Source organism: Staurois parvus, unplaced genomic scaffold (assembly GCF_062004578.1).
Source record: "Staurois parvus isolate SC_StPar_1 unplaced genomic scaffold, SC_StPar_1.0 ptg000025l, whole genome shotgun sequence".
NCBI lineage: Eukaryota > Metazoa > Chordata > Amphibia > Anura > Ranidae > Staurois > Staurois parvus.
In genome coordinates this window covers 8,219,229-8,243,804 of record NW_028317821.1, presented here as the reverse complement: position 1 = coordinate 8,243,804, position 24,576 = coordinate 8,219,229, and the positions used below count along the sequence as shown (strand labels likewise).

The following is a 24,576-nucleotide window of genomic DNA, read 5'->3' as shown; positions in this document are numbered from 1 at the left end:
CAGCCTTCTTATCACAGACCTACTGAAAGTCATTATATTGTGGAGGCAGTTCGTTATGCTGTTTGGTAGATTTTTCCTCAACTTCAAAATTCATCAGAGGATATTTTGATTGACAACGTTATTCAATGTTTTTCAATTTTCAGCTCTGTGTTAGTTTGACTCGCAATCACTCTGTTATGCAACCCTGCTCCCAAATGAGTTTTATATCATTTTTTTGTGATAGATAGAGCTTTATTTTTGTAAAATATAATAATTGCTGGGTTTTTATTTTTTACTATAATAGGAAAAAAGGACAAACATATTGGAAAAAAACAGTTTCCCCTACTTTCTGGTAAAATAAAAATGCCAGAATAGTATGAAAACCCCTCTGAAAATACTTTTTTGAAAAGTAGACCCCTTAATGTGATCTAATATTTTGCCACAATTTTCTGGAAATGAAGAAACATGCTGACTGAGGGGGATAAACATGGAGGTGGAGAATGGTGCACCAGATTCATTAAATGTACAGGTCATACACAGAGGACAGAGGAAGAGGAGGGGTTAATGTACTGGTCATATACAGTGGCAGCATGGAGATGAATGAGTTAATGTTGTGATGAGCAGGATAAGGGAGATTTAATATACAAGTCACATCAGACAGCAGAGATAGTATGTGTAGGAGAGGAGGAGGCATCACCCCACTGACCAATCAGAACTGCTCTGTTCTGTTCGGGAGTCCCTAGAGAGAGAAGAGGAAGAACAGCATGGCTTTCAAACCTCAATGCTGCTGCACTGGACTGTGTGGACAGTGAAACTGTATCACTCAAAGGGGTAAGTGCAACAGGGACTGGAAGGGAGGGGGATGATAAGGGTGAGAAGGTGAAGGGTGTTAGTTCATGTTTAATGAAAAGGTGAACTATGACTTTGAGAGAGCCTATGGAAATCAATTGGCTGTTACTCCAAAACATCTCAACAACTGGACATGATAGACAATCTTTATTGCAACACACGTTACCTTAGTGCATTTAGGTTCCTTTCAAAATATCAGGCAATGCAACCCATTTATAAATAATATGTATAAATTTGTGCTGCGCAGTACGAATGCTCATAATGATTAATCATAAAATGACCATATATAATAAACTATATAATACTAAAACAGCATGTATATTCCAAATGTGCCAAAAACATGCATATATAGTATACGTTATAAACCATATAGCAAATTATATTTTCAAAATTAAAACACCATGCACCATGGAAATACATAAAAGTCCCAGGTGTCCATATATCCTCATAAATATCCATGTTGTGCAATAATCCAACCACGTTATCTGTTACTTTTCCTTTCTGCATTAGTAATCCTCCATTTTATATTGTTACCACATGCAGACATCCCTTTACCAACAATAGTATACTCTCACCTCCTAAATAGACCTCACAAGTAGGTCTAATGTGCTTGCTTCTTGTAATGGGGTCCCCTATACTACAGATGCGATGGCTTCTTCCAATCCACTAGTGCTCCTCAATCCATCACCATCCTCTGCAATCCTTGGGTAGATATTGGTAATACACTCAAAATAAAAAGGGAAATATAATGTTCTCCAAATAATCATTTATTAATTAAAAATTAAGTACACTCAACTTTTAGGGTGCAATGCATGTGCATTCTCTCAATGCAGATATGTAAATGGATCCATTAGATAAGCAAGTGTCCAAAGCCCAATAGTTGGCTAATTGTAAAATTCAGGTAAATATCAGTGCTGTTACTGACAGCATTCTTAGAGAAACTTAAAACCCAAATTTTGTCTTCAGGCTATTGCTGCCCCCCAGTATTGACCAGGTGCCATTCTCTGAAGCAGAGCCCAGGGTGGTTCGATGGTGGTTTGATGGCCAGGGCATGTCCATGTTGATGCTGGACATCAACTCAGTAGAAGAGTGGCACTGGACCTCAGGTCACAGAGTCTGAAGGGAACAGCACTGAGAATAGTGTGAATATTGCAGTGAAGCATTTTTTTTATTTAAGAAAAAATCTGTAGTAGATATTTTCTTTTAAACTAAAAGCTAGAATTACATTTTTTTATGGACCGCCTAGATGTTCGTCTGCTCTGCATGGCTTATGCTGTGGTTGCACTGTGGAAGGAAGTGTCTTCCTCCCTTCTCTTGAAAAAGAAAACAATCAAAGATCAATTACAAACGATTTTCCAATCATGCCAGGTAATGTTCCCTATATCATGTCCCACTGGGATCCCATGAATATGATGAAGTGCACAAGTGGCCTTAGCCTGCATTCAGTGCTTCCTGCATGTATAGAGTTAATCACATAAACAGTAACCAAATATTACCTTTCTGTTAACTAGGAACCCTTATGACACTGACAATGTAAAAAGAAGTCACACGATGCAGCTGTAAAATTATATAACCTAAAGGTTACATGTTGAAATGCAGCTAAGTACTGTAAAGTCTATGCAGAAAAAAAACAGCTGACTTGAGGTTTCATACCACCAGCTCAGTTAGGGGACTTGAATGACATCATAGCCTATGAGTGCATACTGCAGACCAGCTGCAATTATTTAAATGATGCTGTTATTTGTGCTTTGTATACAATTTAGGTTTCAGTGTTTGTCAGTCATTTACTGATTCTTGGAAATTTCATATGCTTCCCATGGCAAATAATGTGATTTCACATAGCAACCTATTACAGTTCTGTTTAGGAAAACAGAGGGGAAAAAAACATCTGTCAATTCTATAAAATGGCTACCAGATCATGTTGCAGATTGTAATAAAAATCCATTTTAAGTCATCATATTTTCCTGCTGAACTTTTATCACTGTGTACGTCAAACAGATTGTATTGATTGCTTGCAGAATTCTACCTACATCATGCAAGCTTCATAAGAAAAAGATGTGAGAGAGGAGGCAGCAGACAAACCAACAGGCTCTTTTCCATGCCCTTTTATTTTGTTGGGTTTTTTTTTTTTTTTTTTTACAATGTCACTAAAGTGCAAGTAAAAATAAATATACTTTGTGATCCGGTCCTGAAATGCTAAGGTATGATAAAAAAAAAAGTCCTCGCTCAAAGCTCAAAAACTTGCCAGAAGAGGGAGAGAGTGAAAACAACTGTTCTCCCAGCTGTTTCCTGTCTACAGTGTCTGTGTAAATGTAGATAAATGTGAGGATTTTCTTTAAATCCTTCTTCTGTTTGCTAAATCTGACTGTCACTGCTAAAATCAGAGCAGATCCTACGCAATGGAGTAAAGTCCTCAATTTCAAATGTGACATAGCTCTGAATATCTCTGTGGATTTCCTTTTTTTTCTTGTTATCTCAGCTAACAATCTCATTTGCAGACCCTGTACTTAAAGAAGCCATGGAAAAAAACAACTGTCTCTCAACACAATTATTTAAGTGCTACTTTTGTGATATCTTAAAGGTAACTCATTTCTTATTTCCTCTCTTTTAAAAAAAAAATGTATTTTGTATGCATTGAAACATTGACTAGTGTCTCTTTTATTTTTATGAATGCTTGAAGTAGACTTTTTCCTGCTCAGCTGTCATTTGAAAAATGCTGAATGTGCATTTTTTGTATATGCTGTATAACCATTCTTGTAGAGAGCAGCTGCAAATAAATGGTAACTTTAATGTTTATTGTAGTGTACTTTAATAGTGATGCTTTAATAGACTCTTATTGCTTTATGTAGACTGTGATCCTTTGCATACTCATTTATTTGGATTGCACTAAATAATGTTTTATACATGAATATTACAATGCACTGCATTGCACCTGTTCTGTTGCACATATTTGCACAGATATACAGAAAGAATGCATCAACTTTGATTTTTTTTTTACTTTAATGTTGAGGCACCAAAAGTTTTAATACAATATATACATTGATTTTTTTTTATTTGCTTTCTTTTTTGAAATGCAAATCATACTTAGTATTTGATGTGAGGTGCCATTTTGAGATAGAGGAAGAGTTAACAGCAGTCATTTCATTTTTTTGAATCCCCTGCAAGCTTTAAAAAATGCTTGCAGATGTATAATTTTACATCACTTTATACTGCATTACTCTGTCAGTGAGTTAATTGTACATCTGCCATTGTGGGGCTCCTTGCTACAGGGTTTGAAGGGTTAATGTGATGTACCATGTTATTCAAGACATTTATTTTTGCAACATTTTATCTGTTGTATTTGAAAACATTTTAAGCTTATTTGGTCAGACTGGTTTAAGTGACCTTTCTTGCAGTTGCTGGCAAAGCTTCAAGTTTCCTTTCTCAACATAAAAAAAAAAGTTTCTGAAGGCTGGAGTTTTCATTTTTTTTTTCTATAGTTTGGAATGAGCTCATGCCATTAGATCAGCCACTACAAGTATTCACTGAAGGCCTTCTCCATAAAACAGATGATTGCTGCCCATTTGTAATTTATTTGTTTTAGGCTGAAAGAGTGACAAACACATTGTAATGATCATTAAGAAGTAATCTCTTTCTTGGCTGCTAGGTTTTATATTGTTCTGCTTATGCGTGAGAATAGGGTATGAACTTATTTTTGGTTAGCTCTAGACTTCAGAATAAAACAAGTATGCCAAACTTCTGCTTTCATATTTTTGTACTACATAACTGAAGCAGAATAACTAAAAATGACTAACTTTTAGATGGAATCTGAAAACAGCATTTGGATAAGTAAAGTAGTGTGTTTCCACCAACTTTGTCAGTTTTTATAAAAATATGATGAAATAATAAATTCAATGTCAGACTGGTCATTTAGTAAAGTTATAGAGAGCTCTTGCCTCCATATAGCGATAGCAGCAAAAATGATCATTCTGCACTGCTGATTTCTTAGCACACAATGCTGTGTCTTACAAGTGACATATTCACATCAAAGGATTGTATCTATAGTAGTGTGTTTGTCTTTAGTGAGGGTGGTTACAGTTATAGAGTAGATTGCATAAACTGGTCACAGCAGGGGCGTATTTACCACAAGGCAAACAAGGCACTTGCCTAGGGCGGAATTTTTCAGGGGGGCAGCACCTCTCCCCAGAAGAAGGGATGGAAGAAGGGACGTGCGTGCCATGGGAACCAGGTGGGATCCAAGAGAGGCTGCGGGCTCCTTGATGGTGTATGTAGAGCCAGACTCACTTTCCTGGGGATGTCCGGAGCTGTGAAGACGGGTGTCTTTCTCTTGTGTCACCGGGAAGGGGCGTAGTGGAAGGCTCTCCCAGATGGGGGGCAAGGGTGTTGTTGGTCAATGTCAGGCTCTCTCCACGGGAGGGCGAAGGGGGGGGTGTTAGTCAGTGTCCATGGGGGCAGACAATTTTTGTGTTGCCTAGGGCAGCACAAAACCTAAATACACCACTGGGTCACAGAAGTGTTACTGGTACACACTGGGAGAGTTATTAAAACTGGTGCACTCAGAATCTGGCGCAGCTCTGCATGGTAGCCAATCAGCTTCTAACTTCAGCTTGTTCAATTAATCTTTGACAATAAAACTGGAAGCTAATTGCTTTCTCTCTGCAGCTGCGCCAGATTTTGCACTCTCCAGTTTTAGTAAACCAACCCCAGTGTCGGTTAGGAAGTAAACATAAGCGACCTTATATAAAAATAATTTTATTTCTATTTGCACTCATACTAAATACATTGCAAGTAATAAAAGGTAAACATAAGAGCTGCCCTAGATTAGCCTACAAACTATACAATCCTATAAACAACAGTTTATTTTGGTCATAGGGGGTATTTTGGAATTTGTTTTCTTCTGGCCACACATGCCATTCTCTTTGCTTGCTTGCAAGCAGTCTGATTCTTCTGTGATCATTTTTTAACCAGCAATGCAATGCCCTGTTCAATGTATATTGTTTAAGCTCTACAAAGGCTGTGGTCTACATCCTCAGCATATCTTAGACTATCTCAAGAGGACAATAAAAAAATCAACTTAGATGTAAAACCACCAACATTTGTTAGTTTCATTTCTGTAACTTTTGTGCTCAGAGTATTTTTTCTTGTATATAAGCTGTAACCAATACCCAACAGACTGTGGCATTATTAAATGTGAACACATGTGTTGCCCATTTTGAACAAAGCAACAGGTTTACTTTCACGCCCCAGCATTCCTCAGCAATTATATATCTTTCCTTTGATCTGTTCAACCCCGGTACTTCCAGGCATGGAGGAACATGTGACTCCATACCCATGGCAGCACTGGGCAAATCAACCCTGTCACAGAAGGAGTCCATGAACCTATGTTATTACTCTAGTGCAGTGGTCTCCAAACTGTGGCCCAAGGGCCAGATGCGGCCCATTGCTTGCCTTTATCTGGCACATGGGGCACTATTTAATCCACTGACACCAATTAATTCCTCCCAATGATACCAACGATGGAATTCAGTTCCAACCTATGGCACCAACAATGGGGCACAGTTCATCCCAATGATACCAAGAATGAGGCTCAATGACACCAATGATGGGGCACAATTTCTCCCAATGACACCATAGATGGGGCACAATTTCTCTCGCTAAAACCAAAGATGGGGCATTGTTTACTCCCAGTGATTCTGGGATATTTTCTGGTGCAGCCCCCCTAAAGTATGTAGGACAGTAAACTGACCCTTTGCTTCTCTAGTGGCTTGTAGCTTACACAGTACTTTGCTTTAGTCCCAGCAGCTAAAAGGTATTGAAAGGAAGGTAAACATATGCTGCTGGGGATGGCTAAGTTAAAATGAACTAGTTAAAGATGAACTCCAGGTATGAATATTTTGAACATAGTTATATTGGTTCAGCTTAAACCAAAGTAACTAAGGGGTTGATTTACTAAAACTGGAGAGTGCAAAATCTGGTGCAGCTCTGCATAGAAACCAATCAGCTTCCAAGTCTTTTTTTTTTTTTTGCCAAAGCTTGATTGAACAAGCTGAAGTTAGAAGCTGATTGGCTACCATGCACAGCTGCACCAGATTATGCACAATTCAGTTTTAGTAAATCAACCCTTTTGTACATACCATACCTGGCTGTTGCACCTGGAAGCTGTAAATCACTGAAGTAGAAGCTGCTACTCCAGTGATTCCTATTTTCTTCTGGGTCCTGTGCCAAGCAGCTACGCTTCTGCTCACTGAACAAAGCAGGTTGGCAGCTCAGCATCAGAACCATTCAGAGAAAGCTTTCCCTCATTGAACAAGGTGAAGAGGCAGGACTGTTCTCTCCACCTCGGCCAGTCACAGAATGCCTTGCATTCATTCGGAAAATGCAAAGCATCCAAATGGTGCCTGTGCCGAGCAGCCAACCTTCTGTGTTCAGTAGGCATATGTGCTGCCGCTCAGCAAGGAGCTTGGAAGCAATTGGAGATCACTGAAGTAGCCAGGTATGGCATATGCATAGTTACATTGGTGCAAGCTTGACCAATGTAACTATTTATAAAATATCCATACCTGCAACTTATCTTTAAGGCAAATTTAGGTTTACCCATTTTTTTTCTCTACTGAAGTTAGATTATTTTGTTCCTCCCCAGCTTGTGACTAGACAGTAAAGGAGACGCAGTTCAATGATAAGCTAACCTCTCTGTTATTCTGCTTCCGCCTCCTATCATCATGTTTCTTGGTAGCTCATTGAACCTTTTGTTTCTTTGTGCTGCTCCTCTACTAGTCTGAGCATTGATGTACAGGGACTGCAAGAGGCTGATACCCATTTAAATGTAGGTACATACATTTCTTGAATAAGAAGAATATACTTGATTCATAGCTAACAGATTTATATCAGGCTGGAGTTCAGCTTTAACCAAGCAAGCAAATACAAAGAAATCAGCCTCATAGTTTCTTTGAAGGTATAAAAACTATGACCTCATAATAAAAAAATAGGTTAATGATTTTACACATTTCATAGTCGGGGATTCATGTAGCACTTTATGCATCGAGTCGCATGGAAATTCACAGTGGAAATTCTTTTAAGCATTATTTATTAAGCGTGCAATAAAAAGCAGTTCATTTAAATATTTTAAACTTTCTAACACTTGTGACCTTAGCAGTAAACCGACTCTTAGCATAACACAAGTATAAAACTTCCCATCATTCTCTAGAAGTCAATTGAATTTTATCATTTAACACAACCAGTTTTAGTATGTGTATTTCAAACTTTGACAGTATGTATGGAATAAGCTGCACAAAAGATAACCTTAAATGTTTGAAACTTGTGTTGAGTTCGACACTAAAATATTGCAGGGTTGGGCAAATGAGAGATCTTGTTTATTTATTTCAGCTACTTTTATAGCGCTGTCAATGTAGGCAACACTTTACATATATACTATATATTCACATCAATCCCTAACCCTCAAGGAGCATACAATCTAAGGTCCCTAACTCACATTCATACACACACATACTAGGGCCAATTTAGACAGGATCCAATTAACCTTCCAGCATGTCTTTGGAATGTGGGAGGAAACCGAAGTACCCAGAGAAAACCCACGCAGGCACAGGGAGAACATACAAACTCCAGGCGTGTGCTGCTGTAACTGGGATTTGAACCAATGATCCTAGTGCTGCCAGACGGAAGTGATAACCATTTAGCCACTGTGCTGCTGTTAGAAAATGCAAATGGTCACATAGGACAGAGTTTCTCAACCTTATTGAGACCAGGACCCAGTAATTGTTTTCAAACTCTTTTTTTCCCCAACAGTAAAAAAAAAAAGTATACTCACAGAATAAAAGTATGAGAATACAAAATATGTATTGAAATGCTGGAAGGCTCTGGATGGGGCTGGGTGTCACTGTAAGTGGAATAAGAATTATGGAGGGGGTTAGGTGACTCTTTAGCAGACTTATTGGCCTTGCAGGAGATGACATTTCTGAAGGAAGTTGGAGGCAACTTTGGGGGTGGGATCCCTGCAGGAGGCTGGGGTCTCTTCAGGATGCTGGAGGGTTTGCAGTAGCACTGTGGGAGATTGGAAGGCATTGCAGCAGGAGTCTGAGAGGCAATGTAAGGCACTGTTGGATGTTGGGGGCACTATGGAGGATCTGCAGCAAGCTAGGGGGCACTGCAAGGGGCTTGGAAGCATTGTAGGAGGGGGGCATTGTGGACACTGAGGACTCTCAGTGAGCTTAGAGAAAGTGCGGGAGGCATTGCAGGTCACTATGGGAGGTTAGCAGATCTTCAGATGGCTGGAAGCCCAGGAGGAGAGAGACCACAACCCGGCAGTAGACCATGGTCTGAGAGTTAAAGTGATTGTAAACCCATAATTTTTTTATATATGACATGTCACACTTACCTGCTCTGTGCAATGGTTTTGCACAGAGCAGCCCCAATCAACCTTTTCTGGGGTCCCCCCACCAATGTTCCTAGATCTTCTTCCCTGCCAAGTGCTCACCGTAGCAAGCCACTTGCTATAGGGCCACTCAGGCGGGCTACTCCAGAGCCAAGCTCTGTGTGTCCATTGACTGCTGTCTCTGCAACTATGAGGAGGGATAGTGGAGAGAACCACTGCTCTCTTGCAGAGCACAAGATCAAGATTGGGCTCATGTAGTTAAAAATGGGGGAGCTGGGGAAAGAGCTGCACTCCTTTAATGCAGAAAATGCCTTAAGGTAAAAAAAAATCAGCCTTTAGGACCACTTTTAGTATCACTGCTATAAGTGATTGAGCTCTGGAGGTATTGTGTCCCATATAACTGTATGTTAACTGTTGTTCATAATTGTGTACAGAGGAGGTAATACTTGTATGCTAAGCTATTGGAAGACTTATAATAGTAACATACTTTATATAGTGGATGTGCATGTCAGATGAGCATTGGTTTCAAAGAAATCAGAGCCCATACTCATACATCCAGCACAGGAAGGTAACAGGTTATCAGATAAAGGCAGGTGCCAAGTGTTTTGACCTATCCAACAGTGTGGCATCATACATCATTATGAACTCCAGAAAACTTTGTGTGTCAGACAGCATCTGTGATTTCAGAATATTGTAGGAGTCCAAGGAGAAATCACTCAAATGTTAGAAGGGCAGATCAGTCAAACATTAATGATATTAAACAACATAATTTGTGCCAGGATCCATGCGCATGTCCATTATATCTGTGTACAGTCTATGAGAGATTCATATTAGCTGTATGTGTTTCTTTGACAGGTTAAGATGCACACAATGACCTACATGCATCTCTTTTACTTGGGCTTATGTCTACTCCCTCTAACCCACTCAGCAACTCCTGGCCAAGAAACTCTCTGTGGTGCTGAGTTAGTGGATGCTCTGCAGTTTGTATGTGGAGACAGAGGCTTCTTTTTCAGTAAGTTTACAGCATTTCTTTATTTTATACCCTAATTTTATCAGACACCAAGAGATGTATTTGTTGTCAGTTTTGAAAACCGCCTAACGCTCATATGAGCTCCTAGTGGGGCTGCTTTTGGTGTTTTGGCTTAAAGGCAAGCTTATATAATGGGCAAACCAAATCACCAGAAAGTGTGGAATGGTACCATGTCTATTCTTCCAAACACTTAGCTTTGTATATGCTATTTTTTTAAAGCTCTGTGAACAAATTGAATCAAGCTCACTCTTCATACAGTGGGGTTGATTTACGACAGTAAAGCTGGCCATAGATAGGTAGAATTTCAAATGAAAATTCTTGGAAAAAGAATCTTCTAAAAAAGTTTGCTAATTTTTTTTGATCATTAGTGGGTCAGATCAACGTTTATTTTTGACCACAGTTACAAGAAAATTCGAAGGAGCAGGATGGAAAATTTTTCTAAAATGAATGAATGAATGAGTGTGTGGTTTTCGCAAGGTAAAGTCCATTCATTACAAAATCAAATGTTAAGGGTCCATGCACATTGACTTAAAAAAATGCTGCTCATAGAGGAGTATAGCGTTTTGCCTGTAGAAGAAAATAATGTTATCCTATGTGTCCATGCACATTAGTTTAGAGGCATATTTTAAGCTCAGCATTTAGAGGCAGAAAATAAACCTTTCTGGTTTGCGTTTTTGAGAACAGTTTTCTGGCTTGAAAAAATTCTAAATGCTCCTAAGTGTTGCTAAACACTTCCAAACACTAGTACAAAAACTGCTATTTTGTGTGAATTTTCTAGAGTAATAGAAATGAACAGAGAAATTGCACTATACCTTTAAACTTTCCAAAGAAAGATTTTCAAACCTTACAATATGTGTACAGCTTTCTTAAGTATACGCTGATACCATTCAATTTATTTTACTAGTCATGTTCCTGCTATGAATCATAGTTTAAATGAACTATTAGCTGTTTTCTAGATGGTGTTATTGCAACTCCAACCACATTTCCTTTAGTTCCATAGTACATTTCCAATTTGTTTTTTATTTATCCTCTTCAGTTTTGTAATCTGCTTTAGCCAATATATGCTTAAAATAGATGATGTCAGAACATGTTGACATTTATTGATCTACAATTGGTGCAACAATATCATTTTATTGATATAGTAAAGTTGAAGTGAACGCATGTACTGTATATAGGCACCTGAATGGAAAAAATCAACTTTTCATGTGGGATAATTATACCATACAAAACAAGGTCCTGTTTGGCTCTGTCATTTTAGTAAACAAAAAAGAGAGAAACTATCTGTAAAAAAGGGACCAAGGATGGTCCGGCATCTCCCAGAAAGCCACTGACAGGAAGATATCTGCCTGCTCGAAGAGGCATGCACCAGTGGTGCTTTTTCTGCTTCACTTTTCTATATAACAGAGTAAAGGGCTGAAACCCACTGCAGACCCTACTTTTTCCAACAACTTACGAAATTTCACTGTGCTACAAATAGATTTGTTGGAATTTCAACAACTTTAGTAATCAATTGTGTTGATTCATATATTTGCTTGCCCTTTTGAGTATGTATGCTCTCCATATTGAGTGTTATCAATTTGGTTGCCGTCTTTTTCATTTCATAAATGTTTCAAACAGTGGTCTGAGTATGGATATCTTTGGACAATATTGTTTAACTCACTATGTTTATAAGGACACAGTTCACATTTTCAATGGTATAGCTTCCGTGATAGCTTCATGCCAGTAAAGCTCATGAAACAACACAGTATAATAATATGTAAGTGATTTACCCATACTGTTTGTCCTCACGTTTTATTTCAGTGGTTCGTTTACACAGCTCAGCGTTCATATTCAGTGATTTATGGAGGCTGTGACTGCAAATATATACCATTTTAAAACTGCTTATAACTTCGAGATCATAACTCTGTACAGAATTTATAAACATAAGGAAGTAGGCTATAGTTCTCAGAGATGTTAAAGCACAGAAGTATAATGAATGTAGGTAAGTAATCAAAAACTGTGGACTTAACACAAAAATACTGCAATATTACAAAGCCTAGAGATGTACTTTACAAATGTACTTTGCATTTTGCTGTCTTTGGGAATCTGAAGCCAATGGAGTGCAATGGAAATGAATGACCGGTTACATGACCTGTCAAAGTTACATCACCATCTCTCCTCCAAAAAAACCATTTTTCGTTTTTGGGAGTGTGAGGAAAACTTTCACCCTCTGTAAGAATTTTTGTTTCAATAGTTGTCATTAGGTTTTAAAACAAAATACAGATACATATAACTTCACAGATAAACATGTGTCCAGGCAGTTGGGCAAAGGCAACATTATTTAATAGTGGCCAGAGTACTAGTACAGAACATAAACAGCAAATATAATTCTAATGTAAAGATCATCTTCTATTGTCTCATAGACATAAGGATTCGAGTTGCTAACATTTCGGTGCATAGCTGGGGAGGGGGGGAGGGAAAGGGTCTAGGGAATGAGGAATCAGAGTAAGCGCCAGAGGATATCAGTAATGTACACACCAGAACAAGTAATGAGTAATGAAAAAGTTCTACTTATGGGCCTGCCAACCTTAAATAAGGGATGGAGGGCAAGGTCCAGCTCCTCTATCATATTTTTATTGCTGTCTCTGTCCCCACTAGATAGATTCACCCTGATGTTTGTACTAGTGACCATTGTAATTGAGAAAGTGAGGGTAAATCCAAACTTTTGAAATTGTCCCTAGAACAAGATCTAAGTGGAAATCTTTTCCATGGTCAACTGTATAAGAATGAAATTAGCTTTACTTTGGAAGATTTCTCCTAACTTTTTGTTGCATCTCTGAGACAGAAAATAAAAGGAAATTTCCCCAGTGGTACACATGCAGACAAAATAAACCCTGGAAGAGGTTTTTACTCTTCCAAAAATAAGAAAAAGGCTTGGGGAAGTTTGGGAAACTGTCTCTGTCGGGTTTGTAGACACCATACGTGGTGTGTGTAACCAAGCTGTATATAAGGGAAAGAGCAAAGCAATATTCTCTCTTTGTTGTAAATCACCCTATTAGTCTTCAATGCGTTTTCCTCTCTCAGTCAAAAGGTAGACACATTCAGTAATGGGTAAGGTCAAAAGATGCGTCATCCTTCTTTTCACCCCTAGAAGGTTGTCCAACCTCCTTGGCCCCAAAAAAAAAGCTAATAACCAGGGGTTGGGGCACCTCTCTGTTGTTATAATTACCCCAAAATAGGCTTGTTGCTATTAACTGTAAGTAAAAATTACTTTTATATAACACCAGAATTTCCTATTTTTTATCTACATGACACCTCTATGACTGAACCATTACAGTTACTACACACTTCACTAGGTTCATACAATGTATATGAGTGCATTCTAAATGTAATGCTGTGTTAATTTCTCAATGTTTTACTTACAAAAGCAAGTTGTACTATTTGATAGTTATGCTATTGTTTTGATACTGTCCTAATTTTATTGTACTGCACCAGTTACAACTTTTGTGGCTCAAAATCATTTTCAGTTTCTAGGAAAAGCCCAGCATAATAGAAAAATTTTGCTGAGTGGAAACTACCCACAGTCATGTTCTTACAGCTCTCTCAACTGCAAAATGTGAATTTGATGTTTTCTTAGGAATACGCTTAACAGCCTGGAAATTGCTCATTAGCTAGAAAATGTAACCTCTGACTACATTTTTCCATTGCATTTGTGTACAATGCAGGTGACTTAGTGTAGAGTTTACTGAATTTCTAATACTAAACAATTCCTAAGAATTTACCAATTTCCTTTCCTTTTACAACACACTTGTTTAGATGGGAACCTAAAGAAACTATTTGGGTCTCTAATGTAGTTGGGCAGTTGATATTTATCCCTGATGTGCCCAGTGTTTGATACTTCATTCTGTGGACTCTTCTCCCTTAACTACTTGTGCACAAAATCACTTTGGTGTGCAATGATCTCTGGTTCCTTTTGCTGGGTCTTTCCAAACTGGAAACTCCAAACCGGAGCCTCAGTCAGCATTTGCCCCAAAGTAATAGTAAACCCACAACAGTAAAATGGATATGCAGTAAAGAATGATTGTTATACTCACTGTGGAACCTAAGGGGTTAATCTTCCGCATTGTGTAAAGGATGTTGATCCTGTGCTCTCTGATCCTCCCATTCTTCTACTGTCTCCAATCCATCTACTGATAGAACAGAGCCTTGGGGGCAAGCTGCACACGCTCAGTTTGGTGTGTATTGCTAGAGTTTTTTTTTTCTTGGGAGCGTGCATGTGATCAGCACAGGGCCAATCAACGCTGTCCAGACTGAGGGTCAGGGATTATGCAGCCTCATAGGACAGTCAGGGGAGAATGAAAATCCTCCTGCAAGTTTTAACCAGTGCTCTTCTGGACAGTGATAGAAGTCACAAGACTGCTCTAACTGCTGATGAGAAAAGGTATTTAGCAGTTTATATTTACTAAAATAACTGCATGTCCATGTTCCATGTACTGTGAGAGACCAGATATAGTAAATTCCGGGTCCTGGGTTTAGTAACACTTTAAAGTGTCAGGGTATCTGGTCCACCTGTAGGGTGCAACTGTGTATGTTTTTAAGATTGCATTCTGATTGGCCCATTTCTCTTCAAAGTTCAGATTTGGCACTTTTAAGCTGTTATTGAGTGCATGCAACTACTATGCTTCAAACTAATCTTAGTTTGTGACATCTTTTGCACCACCTGGACTAAAACCTGGTTTGTATCCCTCAATCTTGTTTCTTCCTGTCTCACTTGTAGTACCATCTGCACCTGGCTGAATACCGCCCTTTGGCTTGTCACTGTCTTGCTTAAAGTGGAACAAATTTCCCCTGTCCTTAAAGGTCAAGATGGAAATCTTTGTCTTTAATTTAGCTATGTAGCCGCAGTGATGACACCAGCCATTTAAGAGATCACAAATTCATATGGGAGCTGATTTAAGCTTGGTACATATGATGAGAAAATAAGATAAAAAAGAAACACTTTTGGAGCAATCATCCGCTAATCTGATCATTAGTACACAGCTTTTGAGAGCAATTCACAACAGTTCATTTGAAAATATTCTAAGGGACAAGCACAAGAATCTTTCTTGTAAGATAACAAAATGAATGATTTTCATGTAATTCGTATAGTATTTGTATGAAACAAATTAAGTGACCAAGAATGTGCATGCTCAGACACGAAAGAATATATTGCAATACAATAATATACATTACATTACTCCAAAAACTGTATTCTGTCTTAAGAGAATTTTTATAACTTTATTAACCTTTTCATTTTTGATAAGAGACTAGCATGTGAAAAAAATGATGATCATGTGTCCAGTATTCTCATTGTGTGTACTAGGCTTTAAGCAGATTGACAATTCTGACAGTTATCACCAGAGGCATGCCTTGAATGTAACTGTTTTTGAAACCTAGTAAATTGGTAGGTTTAGTTCCAATCAGGGGCGGACTGACCATTTGGAAACTCGGGTACTGCCCGAGGGCCCGGGGTCAGTAGGGGGCCCCATGAGATGCCCCTGGTACCTTTTTCATAGGCTTTATTGAGTTTGGACAAGGACACAGGGGCCCCATGAACCCCTATATCCCAGGGGCCCCATGAGTTGTCAGTCCGCCCCTGGTTCCAATTTAATGTGTAACTGAAGTTACACTTATTTCAGTGCACCCCCCACCACCACCACCCTTTGAGCCCCCCTCACCTTTTAGTATAATACTTCTCACCAATGCAGCAAGATGTTGCTAACAGTATTGCAGAGCTGCTTGTCAAATGCTTGTCATTCCTATAGAATGGGATTGCGGAACACATGCATGTGTTTTTGAGGTTTAGTCATTGTGCTTGCCTATAAGAAAATCTCAATTCTTCCTGTAAAATTTTTATCTTGGCTGTGCCTCTTCTGCTTCCCTATTGGTCAAGAAGGCCACCTATCACATTGAAATAATACTAAGGAAGCAAAGTAGCTGAAAGGGGCAGAACCAAAATTATACTTTACAAGAGAAATCCGAACTTAGATATAATCTCAGCTACAACTACTTATAGTAGTTACAGCTGAAATAATATGCTCAGCTGGAACTACCTACAGTTTGACATGCGATTCTCACTGGTCAGCTCTGCACTTTTTTAAGATATGATCAGTTTAATTTTTGCAGCCTTTCATTGATTTATTTTATGTAACCATTAATCTTATGAATCCTCATTGAGAGAAAATCGTAAAAGGAAGTATTCACATTACTGTACTAAAAATTACACTATTTGACCATAATGCACAAGCTGACCAAGGCTACAAACTGACCACCTACAGGAAACAGAACTAGAAAAGCTACAATTTCTGGGGAAATTGTGTGAAGTGTTCTTGCCTCCACCAGTAATCTACAACTGGAGTGGGCGGAGTAACTGGGTGGAGTGGCTTGAGTAACTGTTGTGTGGTTGGAGTGGCTGGAGTAACTGTGAAAAGGTTGGACTGGGCAGAGTAACTTTACTCTAGCTTTTGTCAGCTCCCACTCTAGTTTTGAACATTCCGCCATTCATTTCTATGGGACCAATTTCACAACAAAAACGCCAATATTTTGTGAACCATTCTGCGAAACGTTCCACAAAGTAATAGCACACCAATCGGGAACAATCCGCATGTTTCGGTACATTACTGTCTATGTAGTGTAAAAACTGTGGGAGGAGTTAGGGTGGTAAATTTGGCTATAATAATAAGAATATATATGTGAGATAACAGTAAGTGGTCTTGCCATGCAAGAACACTTAATGAGCATTAATTAACTGAGAGGTATCTAGGGTGATTGGGATGGAATTTAATACATTAAAGACAGTTTTATACTTCATAAATAGTGCTGTAATTTTTTCTTTTTATTATACCCCCAAACATTTTTTTTAACACTTGTTTTTTGGCCTGTAGTGGCTTGTCCCTTAAAACACCGTGCTCAAATTCAGGTGTATGTCTCCGTGTTTCCCACCCTCTGGAGCTCAGGGAGACCATTGATAATTCAGAGAAAGCTGGGCATGTGATTGGAAGCCAGGTGTATGGTCCTCCACTGTTAATCCTAACATACAGGTAGCTGGAGTGGAGCCCAACAGCACATAGCTTCTACAGAAGACCCAACCACTGTGGGAAGTACTTTCAATTACTTACTTTGAGTTTGGGTAAGGACACAGGGGCCCCATGATCCCCTATTGCCCAGGGGCCCCATGAGTTGTCAGTCCGTCCCTGCGTGGTACCAGACATGTGACTCCCACAACTGCTCGGCTGTGTTACCAACACTAAGTCCTTCAAAATGCTCACTTGTTTACCCAGACTTACCTTGGACTTCATGATGAGAGACACTGCACAAGTAGCTGTTTATGTACTGTACTGTTTACTGAAATAGTGGTCATTCTCTAGTATTTGCAGCTACAGAGCCTTATAGAAATTGTGATGTACCGCTACCTAGTGTCTTTATTGAGTTGCAGAGACATTTCTTTTATGAGCTCCCATTTGTAAAGCTTTGAAAGCAGTTTGACTATATGCACACCCTTTTTCCATTTTGACTATGTGTACATTGTTAATCATACCCTGCACCTGCTTAGTAAAGTTCAAGTTAAAGTCACCCTGTGTCTAATAATTTGGCTGAATTAGGTCTAATAATTCGGTGTTTGTATGATTATGTGAATTTGTAAATTATTGTAATTATTATTATTACATGTACATATATATCACTGTCAATTTATGCAGTGCTTTTTACATATATTTTGTACATTCACATCAGTCCCTAACCCTCAGGAAGCTTACAGTCTAAGGTCCCGCAGATTCATACATATACTAGGGCCAATTTACCTACCAGCATGTATTTAGAGTGTGGGAGGAAACTGGAGTACCCAGAGGAAACCCACTAAGGCACAGGGAAAACATGCAAACTCCAGACAGGTAGAGCTGTGGTTGGGGTTCAAACAGACAACCCTAGTGCTAACCACTTAGACACATTACTACAGAACTGATTCACCATTTCAGTTGATAAGTCACTAGTAAATATTTGGGGTGAGAATAGGGGCGGACTGACAACTCATAGGGCCCCCGGGCAATAGGGGATCATGGGGCCCCTGTGTCCTTGCCCAAACTCAAAAAAGCCTATGGAAAAGGTACCAGGGGCATCTCATGGGGCCCCCTACTGACCCCGGGCCCTCGGGCAGTGCCCGAGTTTCCAAATGGTCAGTCCGCCCCTGGTGAGAAATCTCAACATGCTGTTGTTGCATATTTTTGGCACATTTGACCTTTTGCAGGAAAGTTCTGCTATGTGTGTGATCAACCCTAACCATTCTTAACAAAAGTAGCAAGCATGCACATTTATTCCCTGAATATACACAGACTAAAAAAAAAACAGACATAATCTACATTCCCCTGTAGCACATACATATATGAGCTCCTTCCTAATAAGTTGATTTTAATTCTTCAGCAAAAAAAATGCAGTTCTGGGAATGTTAATGTGATATGTCCCATCTGTTTGTGTAATATTTTACTGGAATGATTTTCTAACATTGAATTTATTTTATCTATATTAGTGCTTCAGAATATGACAGCTCACATGGGATATCTAAATTCTGAGTCATGTGGGATGGGTTCAGTTGGAGGACTTTCCCCATAGTATTTGACAGAAAAGTGAAAACCTACATATTTATTAAATACTCCTTGATTAATACACCCTATTTATTTCATAGAAAACTATCTGGTGTGTATGCAGTTACGCATATTTCAATGCTGATTGCATCATAGATGCATGCAGATTTGTGATTTATGCTGTCTCAGAGGTAAACCATTGGTAAACCATTGGTAAATAGAATACAGCTGCACAAAATAGACAACTATGTCAAAGAATCTTCTGCATAGCACAGGGATTGCACAAAGCAAAATTAAAGGTTTATATGCACTTAAAGCACAATTCTACATTAATTAATTTTTTTCCTATTCCTCCACCCCTCATGTATGTTTTAGCCTACACAACAGAGAGATTTTCCTGTATTATTTTTTTTCATATTCAGTGTCTTGAAAAAAAAAACTTTCTTCTTCTGATTTTATTTAGCATCACACTATTGGATTGCATTAACCCACTGCAATGGAGTAAATGGGCCCTACCTTTAATGCCGATCACCATAACTCAATGTTATTGAATGCAAAATAAAAGTGAAAAAATATATTCTAACCACTTGCATTGCAACTAAGTCGTTTTAGTGACCACATCTGATGACTGCAATGCAAAGCTGAGATCTGAACAGAACAAACCACCTTTCTAGATAGCCAAGCAGCAACTCCTTTCAGCTGTAGCTATAAAATCAGTAGCCAGCAAGGTTATTGGATGTGCTAGCTTATTTATCCTCAGGGAACTTCAGCAGCCAGTTTAAGTTAAAGTAAAGTAAATATGAAAGTGTTGTCAAGTAGACACAATGAAACACAAGTAATAATTTTTGCTTTAGACATAATTAAGTATACGGTTTCCATAAGGTTTTGATTTTATGCCTTAGGGCAGACGACAAGAAGAATGTGTAATCACTGTAATACTCAGTTTGGAGAGCATAATGTCCAAAAAGCAAACTACTCCATTATTTAGTTGTTACCTTCAACACAAAAGGCTTTTATTGTACCTTACAAAAAAGACAAGAAACTATAAGGAGCTCATCTCAAGTACATTTCTTTATGCTGTTTGTGAGTGATATGGAAAGCATTTCTGACCATTTTGATGTGTCCCACACTGGGCTCCTAGTACACCATTCCACCCCCTTTCCCAGTTACTGGCAAATATAATCACTCATATGTCCATAGTTTTGATATAATTTAATACAGGGGAATTCTTACAAAGCTTGCTCACCCTCCCATATAGACCCCCCAGCCATTCACTTTCCTCTCACAGAGATAATTACATTTTTAAATTGCTGTTCCAATGTCCACATTCACCTATACATTGCCCATTCTCTAATTCGCTTCCCATATGCAAATATCATATCTCTAATACCAGTTCTTGTTTCTATTCTACAATGATTGTTTTCCTTATGGAAGAAACATCAATATTGATGAATAAGGCAAAAGTGCACTTATTTTCTTATGACATGTAAATGTAATTTAATTCTAATCCACTTAATTTTGAATACCATTTGTACTTTTCCCAGAGACACACCTTGGGGGTATTGTAAATTTATTTCCTAGGCCACTGCTGAGCTGGTGTAAATAAACTTGCCCTGCAGAAAATGATCTCAGAATGTTGATGGGACTTGCTGTTAAGATATACTTACTAATATAAAGGAACATATCATATTTTAAAAGCTGCCAACCAGTAAATATTTTCAATAAAAGTCGAAAGAATATGTTGGAGAAAAACACATAACTTTTAGGAAATGCTAGGAAAGCCAAACCACTTAAAAACATGCTTGTAAGAAGTCACTCTAGACAGATTGCATGTGGGCCCCAGCAAGAGTGATCGCAATGTAAATTTACTGGGGTTGGAGAGTAGGTGGATTTATAACCTAAAAATGAACTCATTCCCAGGACTGAGTGAAAAATCAGACTTCAGTCATTTCCTATATTTAGTGGAATAAAAGGAGAAATATATATTTTCATGTTTGTATTTTGGATTGTTTTCCCTCCCCTCGTCTCCCCATCCCCATCCTGGCGTAAAGGTAATCATAGGATCATAAATCCTTTTAATCCTGATACTTTAAGAGAACAAAAGCATATCAATAAGAAGTTGAACTGGTTGAAGGTCTTGGTACCACATCCTAAGTATCATAAAACTATATCAAATAACATTTTAAGGTTTCAGTAGTTACAGAAAAAAAATGTATATCAATATTAAAATATGCTTTTTATGTAATACAAAGATTGAAAAAAATCTTATTTGTTCCAGTCTTAATTGTTAATATGCAAACAAAGTCTAGTTAAAGTGTGTTAACTGGGGTGATTCTAGTCATCTCTCCTCCCTCCATACTCTTGCTTTACCACCACCTTCTTTTTAGGGTATACATTAAAGTGGTTGTAAAGGCTCAAGGTTAATCTGTCTTTATGATCACTTTAAGTTACATACTGTGTACTTGAAGTTCATTCATTTGAGATTCCAGTGGTGGAAAGAGAGCAGGCTCTTAATGCATTTCACAAACTTGACTTCCCAAAAGACAGAGAAATGTATCTATAACATCATAAATTAAAAATTATATATTGAACATATGAATAATAAAAATGTGAATTCAAATAAATATAATATAGAGGAACATCTTTGGAAAAACTTAAAGTGTTACTAAACCCAGGACCCTGCATTCACTATATCTGTTCTCCCACAATACACAGAACATGGAAAGGCAATTTTTTTAGTAAATAGAAACTGCTAAATTTCTTTTCTCATCAGCAGTATATAGCAGTCTTGTGATTTTTATCAGTTTCCAGTAGAGCACTGGTTAAAGCTTGTAGGAGGAGTTTTCATTTCATTCTCCCCTGATTGTCCTATCAGGCTGCATAACCCCTGGCCTTCAGTCTGAACAGTGCTGATTAGCCCTGTGCTGATCACATGCACTCTCCCAAGAAAAAAAAATATCTCTAGCAATACACACCAAACTGAGCATGTGCAGATTGCCCCCAATTCTATGTTCTATCAGCAGATGGATTGGGGACAGTAGAAGAAGGGGAGGATCAGAGAAGACAGGATCAAACAGCCTTTTTACACAATACGGAGGATATACCCTTAGGTTCTACGGTAGGTATAACAAGCATTCTTTAGTGCATATACAGACTGATTTTACCTTTGTGGGTTTCGTAACACTTTAAGACATTCCCTGGAAGCAAACAAATCTAGAATACAGAAATGTTATTTATGCAAACCAATCACATTTCCAAGACTGTTCAGTAAAAATGGTCAAAACCAAATAAAAGAAAAAGTCCTTTTTGACACCCACACTCCCTGATATATATAGACTTTTATGAAGAGAAGCTAACTCACTCAAAAATATATCATCAATATCAAGTAGAACCAAACTCTCTCCCAGCTCTCAGTTGTTTCTTTGTGCCTCACAAAGCAAAAAAAAAAAAGAGATGAAACCAAGCATCTTCTATTATGACTTTCAATTGTCACTGTGGAGTTTATTTACTAAAGCTGGAGAGTCCAAAATCAGACTCCCTTCTGCATAGAAACCAATCAGCTTCTAACCTCAGCTTGTTCAATGAAGCTTTGGCAATGAAACCTGGAAGCTGATTGGTTTCTATGCAGAAGGGAGTCTGATTTTGGACTCTCCAGCTTTAGTAAATAAACCCCAAAATGACTACCTCGTAGCCTATATAACACATTTTATATTGCCTCAATGGCTGGGCCTCTCCACCCCACCAATTCTATCCATTAAAAAAAAAAATAAAAAACAGAACCCAACTATAAACTTTAGATCCTTTATTGATTAAAACTCCACAGTATTGGAAAGTCCAGTGGAGGAGGAGTAATACCATAATATCCATAATACCACTAAGAGTTGACCGTGGAATATTTAGCAGCAAGAAAATTTCATGGATGGACTTTTTGCACAGGTGGCAACCTATCACGATACCATGCTTCAATTCACTGAGAGCAACCCATTCTTTCACAAATGTTTGTAGAAGCAGTCTGCATGCCTAAGTGCTTGATTTTATATATCTGTGGCCATGGAGGTGAATGGAACACCTGAATCCAATTATTTGGAGGGGTGTCCCAATACTTTTGACAATACAGTGTATCTAGGAGACTGGTGGAAGCTTGGAAGAGACCCAAGAGAAGGAGGTAGCCACCTGGTGGCCTTTCTGTATACTACATCCCGCCTTATATTATTATTATACAGGATTTATATAGCGCCAACAGTTTGCTCAGCGCTTTACAATATAATGGGAGACAATACAGCAACAATACAGTTCAATACAAGAGGGATAGGAGGGCCTTGCTCCTTGGAGCTTACAATCTAGGAGGGAGGGGCTAGTGGTACAAAAGGTAGTAACTGTGGGGGATGGACTGGTTAGAAGAGTAGAAGATTCCATTATTAGCTGAGGGCAGGATAGGCTTCCCTGAAGAGATAGGTTTTCAGAGATCACCTAAAAGTGAGCAGAGTAGGTGATAGTCTGATAAATTGGGGTAGAGAGTTCCAGAGGATGGGGGAAGCTCTGGAGAAGTACTGGAGACGAGCATGGGAGGAGGAGACAAGGGAGCTAGAAAGTAGGAGGTCTTGCGAGGAGCGGAGAGTATGGTTTGGGTGATATTTAGAGACAAGATCGGTGATGTAATTTGGGGCAGAGTTATCAATGGCTTTATACGTTATTGTTAATGTTTTGAATTTTATCCGTTGGGCAATGGGAAGCCAGTGGAGGGATTGGCAGAGAGGGGTGGCTGATACAGAATGGTTAGTAAGGTGGATGAGTCTGGCAGCAGCGTTCATGATAGACTGAAGAGGGGATAGCCTGCGATGAGGTAGGCCAATGAGGAGGGAGTTACAATAGTCAAGGCGAGATATAACAAGGGAGTGAATAAGTTGCTTAGTTGTTTCCGAGGTTAGGAACGGTCGTATCTTAGAGATGTTGCGGAGGTGAAGTCTACATATATGATCCATTTATAAGTAAGGGTCTTACTAGTTTTTGAGAGTCCATTTGTAATTAAATTTGCTGAATATACATCATGTTGCTGTATACAATTATTGATACATTTGTGCACAAGAGTGTATACACATGGACTGATTTGAATTTTACTATATGTATGCACAATTATTTTGCACAAGTTATTAGGATTCAAATATAATTTATGTAGTGCTGGTGTTGTATATTGATATAGTTTTAACTATAAAGGGGGATAGGAAATGTACAGCTGCTGGGGTTGTTAAAATTAATTTAAAATTAAATTTAGGTGGTTACACAATTTGTCATTAATTTAAATTGCTCTATTTTATTTACTGTAATTACACAGGTCAACATACATGTTCTGTTTCTCCAATCTAAGCATTGATAGTGTGATCTCTGTAACTTACAGTTGTGATGAGACAGCAATAACTTCAACCTCAGTTGGATACCACAGTCAGTGACTCAATCGATAAGATATCTTGTAGATCTTGTGAAGTTTATTCCATAAACTGAGAGAATCTTACAATGAACATTCGATAGGTCAAAAGATCATAATGTTTCCTGCTCCATGACATGAGGCTAGAGCTGCAATGCATTTCTGGGAAAGGGGGAGGGCTATATATACATCATTAACTAAACCAAAGAAAAGGGAGGGGCAGAGACAAGATATAGAAAACACTTAAAGGCATATGACAGTCAATATGACAGTCAATATGACAGTCATGTGAAACATGACAATACATTTTGGT

General features: G+C 38.4%; 1 protein-coding gene across 2 annotated transcripts in view; it reads left to right on the top strand.

The window, feature by feature from the left end:
• Positions 1 to 2,899: 2,899 nt before the first annotated feature.
• The window catches only part of IGF1 (insulin like growth factor 1), a 116,810-nt gene continuing 95,133 nt past the window's right edge, over positions 2,900 to 24,576 (top strand). The window contains exons 1-3 of one of the 2 annotated variants that reach the window (XM_089651816.1): positions 2,900 to 3,029; positions 3,327 to 3,409; positions 10,073 to 10,229. In XM_089651816.1, coding sequence (XP_089507942.1) covers positions 3,347 to 3,409; positions 10,073 to 10,229 — 220 coding nt within the window. In that variant the 5' untranslated portion in view covers positions 2,900 to 3,029; positions 3,327 to 3,346. Of the gene's footprint in view, positions 3,030 to 3,109; positions 3,410 to 10,072; positions 10,230 to 24,576 lie in introns of those variants that run through there. The other variant, XM_089651815.1, reaches the window with a different exon arrangement.